Below are 11985 nucleotides of genomic sequence, written 5' to 3' on the forward strand. Positions count from 1 at the left end.
TACCTCGAGGGTGGCAGTGTGGGTGGGAAGGGTTGGTGGGAAGAGGAGGGAGGGCTCCCCAGGTACCCCCAGCTCCCCGCATCCTTTTGAGATTCCCACCGCTGGACCCCCTCAGCTCTGCTGTGGCCTATGGCTTTTCATTCCTATGTGATTGCTGTTTCTAATTCATGTAGGGCTAAAAGCCATGGGCTACAGTGAGGGGCGTGCTCCTTCTGAGATCTGCACCTCCCTCCCCACAGGACCAGGCTGGGAGCCAGCCACAAAGGGGGCACCAGGAGAGGTTTCCACTTGGGGATGGGGCCTGCAGGGGATCTGGTAACCTGGGGTCTGGGGCCAAGGCTGTGTGAGCTGGGCCAAGTCACTTCCCCTCTCTGGGCCTGGTCTCTCACTCTGAAATGAAGAGGCTGAACTGGTGATTCCAGAGGGAGATTCCTTCTGAGGATGGAGACACATTCAGGGGGTGCTGAGGTCCGTAAGTTGGTTTCCTCCCCCCCACCCCCTTGCCATGTTGAGGACTGGCTCACGCTCAGAGATTTGGGGGCTAGAGTCAAGGCCATGGGACCACACAGCCCTCCGGCCTTCACTCGGTGCCCCCAGGACAGCCTGTGCTTCTCGGCCTTGCTCACTTCTCTGTGGTCAGCTCGGAATCCACAGCCTTCTCTGTGTAAGAGAGACCTCGGGACTTCTCAGTGGTTGAAACGGGAGAACTCAGGCCGGCCACTCAGGGAGAGGAAGTTCAGTAGCGTGAAACTAGGAAGGCAGCCTCTCCCCGTGGGCTGCGACGTGGAGTCCGGGGTTGCTAGCTCCTGGTCTGCTACCCCATCCTGGCATTTGTCACCCTCTCCCCGGATCTGTGAACAGTACCTCCTCTCCCTATCCGGCACCATCTGCCACTCACCTTGCCTGACTCCCCAGGCCCTTCTCCCTCTCCAGTTCCTGTCCTACTCCCTAACTCCCATGCAGATCTGCATCTGCCTAACTCCAACCCAGCCCTCCTGGAAGGCTCCAGCTGATGGAAATACGGCGGGCAATCTGGCTGGAGCAGCCGTGGAAGCACCCTCGCCTCCCCTCCAAGCCCCCCAGTCTGTCTAAGACAGACCACTAAAGAATCAGAGGGTACGGCAGTTGGTGTTGAGAACCAGGAGGCAAGTTACTTACAATGTCTCGGAGCCCTTCGTCTCCCTGGCCAGCATTCGCCTAGTGTTGGCTCTGTGCCAGGCAAGACTCTATCCGTCTTACCTGTGCTCATTTAATCCTGGAAACAACTCTTAAGAACAACGTACTATGATTATCCCATTTTACTTTGGGAGATCTGAGGCAGAAGGGAGCCAAGAAACGAGCCCGAGTTCATAGGGCTAGTAAGGGGCAGAGGCAGCGATTTGAACCTGGATTCTTACCACATCGTGCTGGATGTGGGGAGAGCCAACAAGGTGGCATGGGAGAGCACTCTGGAAGCTGGAAAGTGCTGGATGCATGTCCACAAACTGGCTCCGTGGCCCAACTCTAACCATCCTTTGTCCATCGCTGGTTTTCCTTTTCCAGCAACAGCAGAGGGGGAGAAAATCAAAGCAATAGGAGAAGCAAAGAGAAAGCCCAAGCCAGCTGGGTTTTTGCTGGGGCTGCTCCAAGCCACTTCCCCTCTCGCCCCAGCTTCGGTGGTGCAAGGAACAGGGATGAGACTTGCCAGGCTTTCTCACTTTCCCTCTGGGTCCTCTTGCCCAGAGATCAGAGGTGGCTACCACCTTTCCCCACCTCCCTCCTCATCCAGCTGCCCCTGGCTCCGAATGAGCCTATCCTCTGTTCCTTCCTCTGTGCGAGGACATCCAGGCACCCGACTTACTCCCCTTAGCTTCGGGATCTAATGGGCAAGTCAGGTTGGAACAGCGCCCCCTTCCTGTCTCTGCAACTGGGTCCCTCACAGGAATCCTGTTGCACGGTTTGCCAGGGAGTCCCCCGCAATGGACTGGGCCTAGAGGAAGGGAACAGGGGACCATGCCAGATTTTACCTCCGAAAAGCTCCAGCAAGGCAAGGCTCTGAGGAGCCGCTGCTGGGTACACGTTTGTCCAATGAATTGTGAACTGGGAGAAAAGGCGGGTGGGGTAAAAGCAGTAAGTTGCCACAAACAGGGACACAGAGCAAGCCCACCCTTCCTGGGCCTGGGCCTAGGGTGCTTCTGGGGTTACAAGGTTGCAGCTTGTGTCTGTTCTTTGCCTCTTGGCCACTGCCAGTGGTGCAGGCCTGGCAGAGATACGTAATTATATGTTTCACATAATTGTTAAACTGCATCGAATAGGCAAGCTGGCCTCATGCCCTTTCTCCCTGGAGGATTCACGGATCAGAGGGCTGCATCTATCCTGTTCCCTGCCTGCAGACAGCTGAAACCAAAAATGTTCTGAACCTCAGTCTTTTTCACAGTCCTCAGAGCTACCCCAGTATAAGCCCTCCCCCTTTGAGAGCGTGGGCCCACACTTAACAACACAGATTCAAGTGAATCTCTCCGGTTGTATTTGCCCTGTTTTTAGTGGAAGTGGAGTTTCACTGCTAAAAGTCTGCTCCTTTTAAGCGCAGACTATTGAAAGAAAAAAATCTCTGTCCCATCATTAGAAGGGGATAGCACGGACCATTGGCCTCTGGAAGACCTTCTAGCACTGATAGCCTGGACCACCGCGTTCCCAGCTCCTGCTGAATGCTAAGCTGACGACCCTGGTCATGCTTCCGATGACTCTTTAGATAGGCCAGCCTCTGCCAAGCGGTGGGCCTCCTGGAAGGCCCAGGGCATAAAAACACATCAAGACTGTTAGTGCCCTGACCCTTCCAGCTCCCATGGCGCCTGAGTCCCCCGGAAGCATCGGTGAATGCCTGTTTGTCCTAGTAGTCTCGGAAAGGTGGGAGGAGCGTCCCCGCTTTCTCCATAGGTGGGCAAGCGAGAAATGAGGGGGGCTGGCCCGGAAGCCCTCGAAGGCAGAGAGGACCTTGGCTCCAGATTCCAAGGAGTTCAGTCAGCCAGAGGCTGGAAGTCAGTCTCAAGCAGGCCAAGAAGGAGTTAACCTCCAAGGAGAATGAGGGCTTCTCCCAGACCGGAGGCCTGTGCCCAGCTTCGCCTCTGCCAACTCCGGGAAGAAGTCCTGGGATCTGTAGTTTGTGCCACCACCCACCCCTGGCCTGCCTGTTTATCAACAACGTCTTGGGGACTACAGTTCCCAGAAACCTGCAGAGGCCAGGCTTTGGGGGAAGGGGTGGGGTGTGAGGCTCGGTGGCAGCAGGAGGGAGAGGGAGGAGGTGGGGAGAGAAAACCCAATTCACCCCCTTCCTTTTTAATTCTTTCTCCTGGTGTGTCTGCTCCACCGCCCGAGCTAATCCCCCAAATCCGGTCTCCTAAGCCGCAGCTGCTTTCCTTCGCAGTGATGAATGGCTCGGGGAGGGAAGGTGAATTCATATTTTAATTACTGAGGCGCGGTGCTAAGGGGCGCTGGGGAGGGGGCGGGGGTTCAGCATTGTTCTGGAGGCGCGCTGGGTCACTTCTCCTTTGCCCTTTACCTGGGGTGGGGGTGGGGCAGAGTGAGGCTGGGGGGCGCCTTCTCCGCCGCCACTCTGCTTCTGCTTTGGGAGGTGAGGTGAGGGGGGTGGGAGGGAAGACCTCTCTCTCCCTTCTTTTTTGTTTGGCAGAGGATTCCAGGCTTGTCCCAACACTTGTAAATATCACCCTACCCTTCCAGCCCCCACTGCCGTCCACTTTGGTGGAGGACATTGCCCAAATCCGAGGCACTTAGGAGTTCCTGGTCTGCCAGCATGAAGCCGTGGCTGTCTCCTCCCCTAGTGTCTAGCTTGCTCTGGGACCCTCTCTCTCTTGGTCCCTCCAACGTGTTCAAGCCGCCTCTGACCCACTGCCCCAGTTTGGCTGGACGTGCTAGGGTTGCCCCCCCCGCCCCCCACCCCGGGAGGGTGCCTGGTATAGAGAGGAGAAGCAGGGTTGAGGGACAGGGGAAGGGGTCAACAGGAAGGCTGGGAACCCCCTGGTGGTTGGGGATGATGAGCTGTAGGTTCACACCTCTGCTCGGCTCCGCCAAGCAGAGGCTCTTTCTCGCCTCCATACCCCAGATCATCTCAGATCCGAGCTGGGGACAAAGGCCAGAGAGGCGGATGGGGAATACATCCAAGCCACCAGCTTGCAGTCAGATGCAGCCAACTGTGAGTTAGCGGGGGGATCTGTCCTGTGTCCACCTTCCTTTCCTTCCTATGCTGAGTTGATGGGGGCCATCTTTCTATCCCTTAGCCTCTCCTGGGCTAGAGGCATGGAAGCTGAGGCCGGAGGGGAAGCTGCAGGATGGGAGGGGAAGTTTCCATCACGAACACAGTTAAGTAGGGGCTGCCTCCAGGCGCTGGTCCACTTGCTTCATTGAAACTCTGCACTCTGCCCATTTCAGACACTCAAAACCCTTTCTCCTCAAGTAGACAGAGCAGGAGGAAGTTCATCAGGACCTACCTTTTCCAGGAAGCCCTCCTGTTGGTGCTGAGACACTCCGCAAAGTGTGAAGGGATCAAGGCAGTGTGGGCAAAGCAGAGAGAGACGTGGAGGCACAGCCCCGACAGCTCCCCAGGTACCTGCCAGCAGTGCAGAGGGATCCTGAAGGCTGAGTGGGACCCCGAGCAGGAGAGATAACCCTGGAATGGGAAGGCATTCTCTACTCCACAGCTCCCCACTTTGGGGACCGGCCCAGGGACCTGTATCATGCACAGAGCCCAGACTGCTTTCAGGGCTTGTAGTCCCACTCCTTATAGGGAAGACGACCTTGTCAGGCCCTGGTAGGGAAGGCAGAGGACAATCAGAGCACTTTATATATCAAAGATATATATATTGGCTTCATCCAACCCTCTGGAAACTCTGATGTGTAGGTCCTGGTTCCTCCAACCTCTAGCCCCAAACTTCCCTACAGTTAGCAAAAAAGGCAGGATTTTCTCATCTCTCCCAAAGGACCTTGGGGAGGAACAGTCACTTCTGAAGTGTATTTACTTATTTTGAGAGAGAGAGAGAGAGAGAGAACACGCGCGTGCGTGTGCACAAGCAAGGGAGGGGCCAAGAGGGAGGGAGAGAGAGAATCCTCAGCAGGCTCCACACTGTTCAGTGCAGAGCCTGACTCTGGGCTTGGACGCACAAACCGTGAGATCGTGACCTGAGCGGAAGTCAAGAGTTGGATGCTTAACCAACTGAACTACCCAGGCACCCCCACTTTTACTGTTTTTTTGGAAAGAGCAGACATTGGAGGGGAAGTATGGTAGGGAGAAAAGAAGATCTATGCACCTTGGGGCCAGAGACCCTGAGCTGCGCCTGGACCCAGGCTTGGGGTGGGAGAGTCATGGTCAAAGCGACTTGCCTGGCTTGTTTTAACTACGAATTCCTTCCCCAGATCAGCTTTGTTGTGCCTACTGATTTCTCCCCACGTATTTTTTTCCTGTAATCGAGGAAATGCTGTGTTGATAGTACCCTTGACATACATCCCCCTAAGCAAAGGAAGTGGATGCATTACAATTACTGATTACAAGGAAACCCAACTGTTCTCCCTCCCGTCTTCCCGATCAGACCAGGATTTCTAGTGCCCTTCTGGCCCTTTAGGTAACCTCTTGGTACACTGAAATGAGGAAGTGAAAGCCCAGAGAGGCACAGCCACTTGCCAGGGTGACACAGCATGCCGGCGTCAGAGCCAAGAATAGAGCCCAGGCCATCTAAGCCCCAGTTTAGATCCCAGTCTCTCTAGGTTTGTCACGGGAGGGATCCAGAGATAGCTGCAGGAGATAGATCTAGAAATATGGTAGTTGCGTCCCGGCTCTGTCTATATATATCCTGGAGATTGCTCTCTGCTCTCTATATATACTCCAGGAGAGTGGGTATGTGGAGGATGCTGGAAATCGGGTGATTAAATGGCCAGTCTACCTACCCATGCTGACTCAGGCTGGGCCTCCTGCCCACCCAGCTGGCCATTGGAAATGCACTGCACCTATTAATTACAGTCATTAGCTGTATTACCAGGACACTTGGAGGGTAAGGGAGGGGAGAATCCTGACAGGACCCAGCTCCGCTGTGGGCACCATGCTTGGTGAGGGCCTGCCAGCCGGGGCCCTCTGCTCGGCCTGCGGAAACTCGAAGCTTGTCCAAAGGAGCAAAGTTGGCCAAACCTGTGGAACTGTCCAGAGAGCCGTCGCCTGGGCCTTGCCAGGTTCCTCAAATACAGGGGGGACCATTTGCAGGTGTGTTTAGTGTTTGCGGCCTGGGACACCCGATGCAGGGCCGGGCCGGGGACATGCCTCACGCTTCCTGATTCCTGACTTCGGCATAGCCCCACACCTCCCTCCTTCCTCTCAGCATTTGGGCTGCCCCCCAAATTCTTTCTAAAGAGAAAAATGATCCAAACAAGGCCTAGGATGGGAGCCTGACCTCCATGCAAAGTGCTCTCTTGGTGCCCAGCTGCTCCGCTTCGGCCGACTTGAGTATACATCTGCTCCCTCCGGGGCAGGCTAGGGGCAGAGGAAGGGCAGAGAAGCAAGCTGGAGGACTCTGCAGACTGGGTACCCACCTCCTGAAGCCCACTCCCAGCCCTAGCCAGACTGCCCCCGCTCCCAGAGGTGCGCCCGCCTCCAGTGCTGGGTGCCCGGGCACCGTGTCAGCCGGGAGTGGAGATAACATGCCGAGCCGGGGCGAACCCAGCCTCAGCCTTTCTCTCAGCCTTACTTTCCTGCCAGGGAAGAAACTATATCTTTACCCTTATGTACGTACCTCCCCACCCCGTTGCCCAGCATAGCTGCTCAATAAAATAGCCTGTTGGCTAAAAGAATTCTCCGCTGTCTGTTCTCTGCACGAGGAGGACCGGGATTTGTGCTGCTCTGAGCAAAGAAAGTCCATTCTGTTTTCTATAGGTTTCCTGAAGGGTATTAAGCAGATGGGGGCTGCGAGGAAAGGGGGGGGGGACCCCGTGACTCAGTTCCAGGTGTCAAGGTCAAGGCTGTTGGATGCAGGCCCACAAAGTCCCGCATTTGTTTGTTTGTTTTTTAACGTTTTTATTTATTTTTGAGACAGAGAGAGACAGAGCATGAACGGGGAGGGGCAGAGAGAGAGGGAGACACAGAATCGGAAGCAGGCTCCGGGCTTTGAGCCATCAGCCCAGAGCCCGACGCGGGGCTCGAACTCACGGACCGCGAGATGGTGACCTGAGCTGAAGTCGGATGCTTAACCGACTGAGCCACCCAGGCGCCCCCAAAGTCCCACATTTGGATCATTGGACTGTGTGACCTAGAGGAGCGAGTGGAAGCCCCCACCCCTAACCCGGGTCAGGTGGCACGGAGCTGCCTTTGGGCCGGCTTGCTTCCTGTTCCCCAACCACAGGTGTGTGGTGGTGAGGTGAGGCAGAGCGGGCAGGAGAGGAACAAAGGCAGCAGTAGCTGGGGCTCCCTCCTCCCCACCCAGGACTCACCCAGGCTCCGATTTGAGGAATGACATCAGCTCCACAGAGATCCGGAAATGCTGAACTTTTCAGAGGCTGTTTGATGCCTGTCCCAGCCCCACCCCCACCCCCCACCCCCACCCCCCCAACCTGTGTGAGAGGTTTGGCAGGGCCTGGCAAGCTCAGGGAGTGGTGGTGGCTGGCCAGATCCGGAGGGCTCTGGGAATGTTAACCCCAGCTTGCATATCTCTCTCTCTCTCTCTCTCTCTCTCTCCCCCCTTCCTCCTGCCCCTCTTTCTCCCCTGCCTCTCCCTGCAGATCTTCTCCGGTGAGCATCCCCCCAGCCTGGCCCAGGGCATGCCCCAGTTCACTTTTGCCTGCTTCTGTGGCCTCCACGGCTTCTGCAAGATGAAGAGGAAGAAGGAGGAAGTTCACAGACAGCGGGAAACGGCCGTGTGAGCTGGACCGGGGCCCCTTCTGCAGCCTCCAGCAGGTTCCAGGCCTGAGGGCGCGCCCACATCTGGAAGGACCCGCCTGGCCTTCTGGAGACCGGGAGACCCAGAAGCCTCGGGGCAGCCCCAGGAGTGAAACTTCTTTCCTGCCCTCAGGGCTCCAAGCCCTCCACTCAGGGTGACTCTTCGGCTGAGGGATGTGCCGCCTTGGTGGGCTAGAAGCGCTGCTCCTGGATAGGAAACTGGACCTCCCAGCAGCCCCCACGCCGGGGGAGGCCTCAGGCAGGCCGGGCCGAGTGGCGGTGTAAGAGGAGCCCCCCTCCAAAGCCAGGATGCAGTCTCTCCTGGGAGCCCGGGACTTGAGGCAGGAGCCTCTCCGGAGGAGCATCCCTGAGAGAGGGGTCCTTTCCTGTCCCCTCCCAGCGTTCTCCTGGGCCAGGTGGAGCCAGGACCAAGGCGGGCAGCCAGGTTGGGGGTCAGATGGCAGAGTCGGGACAGTGAGAGGCAGGCAACGTCCTCATGGCAGGAGGCCAGCTCGGTGTCCCCTGGGCGCCTCCCTCTCCCGCACTCCAGAAGGCAGCTTTCTCTCCAGGCCTGGCCTCGCAGACCCTCTGACCCCTGTCACGCCTCCTTGCAGCAGCACAGATGTGGGGGCCTGTTTCCCAGGCCCCGACTCCCCTTCTTGGGAACTGTCATCCAGGACCAGACTGTGGGGCCCCCTTCCTGGACTGTGCCGTGTCCTCCCTTTATTCTCCTGTCTCCTCGCCTCGCCCACCTGCCTCTACTTTCTCTTCTCAGAAGCCATAGAGAGGGAAGGGCTTGCATGTTGTGCCTTTGGGGGAAACGGGGTAGAGGGACCCTCTAGGACCTGCCTTGCCTTTTCCCCCTAATCTCTCCACTAACCTCCATCTTCCAGGGTCAGTCTCAGCCCCCTCTCCCAGCCTATTTCCAGCCGGTAAGAAGCAGACAAAACCCCCTTTCCTTCTCCCTTCCTTCCCTCCTCCCTTCTCCCATGTGATCTAACTTACCCTTCTGTCACAGTGCCCGAACCTCTCGGGTGCTAGAGGGTCACACGGGCAGCAATGGTAGTGGCAGAGACACTTTGGGCAGATTCTGTAGCTTTAGCAAGTCTGCCCTCTCCTTCAGCACGGAAAAGGTCGGCCCAGGAACAAAGTCAGAGGCCCGGTAGCCTCTGGGGACAGAATATTCTTTCTGACAGTTAACAGGTGGGCTGGGGAGAGGAGGTCAGGATCCCAGGACTGAAGGTGGGGCGGTGTGCCCTTTTCCTTGGAATGTGCCTCTCTGGGCAGTCAGGGAGGGCAGAAGACCACCTGTGCTGGTTCATCCGGAACCTGGGAGAAGCAAAGGCACATTCTGTCCTCGCAGCTTTTCTTTGCCTGTCCAGCTCATGCCCCATGCTCAGGGGCATGTCCTGAGCTTCCGGCAGATTTGGTGGGAGACAGGTCATCTTTGTGAAGCCAGAGCACCGCTTACGATCCCTCTCCTCCCATCCTCCAGCCACCTCCTTTGCCCCTAGCACCCAGCCCCAGGCCTGTACAATCTGTTAGTTCCTTTTATATCCAAAGAACTATAAACAGAACTCCTTCCCTCAAGGAAACAGCAATAAAGGCCAGTGGGGTCACAAGGGACGGAGGAAAAGCTCCCCGGTTATTTGGCCTCTTGGACGGTAGAGGCCTTGGAAGAGGCAGAGACGGGCAGAAAACGCTTTCAAGGGTACCTTGATCAGGCGGCAGGGGAGCCCGCCTGGAGGGCATGTGTGTCCCTAGCGGTGGCCTGTGAGGCTGCAGGCCTAGAGAAGCCACTCTTGCGGTGGAGGATGAAATTGTATCCCTGGAACCTCAGAGGTGTTGGGTGTTAGGTCCTGACCACATGGGCTCACCCGGAGGAAAGGTCAGGAGAGGTGGCGAAGGACGGTTTTGCCCCTGCGTACCTCTCGGGGCTCAGCAGCGATGTCCGCTGCAGGGGCCTGGCAGTACGCCCGTCCAGAGAGCTTCTTCCCCCGGGGAGAACTCCTTTGACTCCAAAGGGATACCGGATATCTGGAGCCCCTGCTACGGGAGCATGGGAGAGGTCCCAAGGTCAGGGCATCACTGGTCTGAGTGGAGGGCTAGCCGTGCCTGCAGACGGCAGCCCGTGGCCCCTCCTTCATCCAGGGTGAAGGTGGGGTCAAATGCCTTGCTGAGTAGGAGGCGGCAACAGCTTTGAGCCAGACCCACCCCTCGTCCCACCGTCCCTCGGTCTCCTTCTCAGGGAAATGGTGACTTGGCTCCTCTCAGCGCCTGGAGCCGATCTGGAGACCTGTGCCTGCCCGTCTGCCTCTGGGTGAGCCCAGGGGAGAGGTTTCATCCAAAAATGCAGAAGCAGCCCTCGTGTCCACAGACCGTGGGCCCCAGGCCTCTGGCTCACAGTCCGGGCTTCTCTTCCTTCTGTTTCTTTTGGGGCATCGAGGTCTGGCCACCCCATTTATTGCCCTGCCCTGAGGCTCCTCCCCAGGGGACAGGTTGGACCATTTTGCCCTCCCCATTCCTAATTCCCTCCACCCCACAGTTCTCTCCCAGACTCTACCTTGAGGAGGGGGACGGGAACTCCTGGGTGGAGGAAGGGGGCACAAAAGTCGATGGTTCTGGAAGGAGACGGGCCTCTCCTTCTTGCTGTGTGGCACTGAGTCCTTGCTGGAGGGCGGGAGGCCCTGGCCTCCCTGGGCCTCAGTTTTCCCCTCTTGTGCTGCGGGCTGTTGAATGGGTGATAAAGAAACGTGAGGGGTGCATGAGGTTCTTGTGACTCGAATGTTGTCTGGGGCCGGGCCCTAGGGACCCCGAGGGGCTTCTTGAAGTCTTTTATTTAATTTAATTTAATTTTATTTTTGTAGAATATCATTTCCTTCTCCACTCCCAGGGAAGGGCTTTTTGGATGTCGCAGGAGTCAACAGAAATATGTACAGAGATTGTTATTTTTGAAACAAATAAAAAGAGCAATAACTTAACTGAAATATGCACGAAGTACCACAGTGGATGCAAAGGGCATTGAGCTGGGAACCAGATCTCCTGGGTTCCGGCCCTGCTGCTTAGACACTGATGACAGTGTGATCTTAGGCTAATCATGTCCTATTTCTGGGACTCAGTCTCCTCCCACCAACGTCCTCTAAGTACCCCCCATCAGAGGCCAGGACTCTGTGGCCCTGGGCAGTCGAGCCTCAGTGAGGCTCAGGGCCGAGGAGGCACAGGGGTTGTAGTCTCCTGGGCTCTGTGTCTGCAGCTCCGTGTGGGGAGGGCTGGTGGAAGCCGTACGACAGGTCTAGGCAATGGCGAGGGTGGTGAGAGGGACAGCCAAGGCACCCATAGCTTCCGCTCGAACCCTCCCCCAGGGCCCCGAGCAGTCTGCCTCTCCTCCTTCCTGCAGCCGGGCCTGTCTAGGCCACCTCAGGTGCCGCTTTTGTGCACATTCTCTTACACACACACACTCCACCCCTGGCAGATGGGATCTCAGAGGACCAGCTCGGGGCCCTGGCTCTGTCACCCATGGGCTCCCCTCTACCCAGCTGCTGGTGAGCCCGTCTCCAAGCTGCTCGAACCACCCCACCTCCCTACCTTGCCTTCTGCAAGGGGAAGTCAGGCTGCAATCTGCCCGGCCTGCAGAATGAATGTGCATTTCTCCGGTGGGTTGGGATGTGCCCGTGGTGGGATGGGCTGATGACTGGCCGTCGTTGGATAGAGAGCTGCCGCCCGCAGGTTCCCAGTGCTCCGCCACGGCTGGCTCCTGACCTCAGTAACTTGCCTCCTCTCTCCCGGACTCTATAAAAGGTGGTAAGAAGACTCATTTCCTCCCTACCTCATAGGAAGGCACTCGTTACAAGGGCACTTTGTATCAGATGTGCCTAGATGAGCTTGAACTTTTGGAGGCAAACACTTGGTTTACAACGATGAAGATGGGCTTTCACCAGAGAAGGAAACTTCTGGCTGCTGCATTTGGGGGGCTCCCAGTAGGCTGATCCAGAAAGCCTGGTGTCCACCCTGGAGGTGGCTGCTGTGCCCAGCAGGTGACGGGGCTGACAACACCATCAGAACCAAGAACCAGAATC

At 57.1% G+C, this 11985-nt stretch overlaps 1 protein-coding gene across 6 annotated transcripts; it reads left to right on the forward strand.

The window, feature by feature from the left end:
- Positions 1 to 270: 270 nt before the first annotated feature.
- On the forward strand, positions 271 to 11510 carry BLACAT1 (BLACAT1 overlapping LEMD1 locus). 6 transcript variants are annotated; one of them, XR_008293153.1, is made up of 2 exons: positions 271 to 3427; positions 3718 to 4992. XR_008293153.1 is itself a non-coding variant. In XM_053209322.1 (2 exons), exons 1-2 carry the CDS (start codon positions 3410 to 3412, stop codon positions 7891 to 7893), a joined length of 159 nt encoding a protein of 52 aa, XP_053065297.1. In that variant the 5' UTR covers positions 329 to 3409; the 3' UTR covers positions 7894 to 11510. The 6 variants fall into 6 exon arrangements, 2 of the variants coding, with proteins under 2 accessions (XP_053065297.1, XP_053065298.1); XR_008293154.1 differs by having other exon boundaries at positions 4426 to 4992; XR_008293155.1 differs by having other exon boundaries at positions 4454 to 4992.
- Positions 11511 to 11985: the final 475 nt, after the last annotated feature.

The sequence above is a fragment of the Acinonyx jubatus genome, chromosome E4, assembly GCF_027475565.1.
Source record: "Acinonyx jubatus isolate Ajub_Pintada_27869175 chromosome E4, VMU_Ajub_asm_v1.0, whole genome shotgun sequence".
Taxonomy (NCBI): domain Eukaryota; kingdom Metazoa; phylum Chordata; class Mammalia; order Carnivora; family Felidae; genus Acinonyx; species Acinonyx jubatus.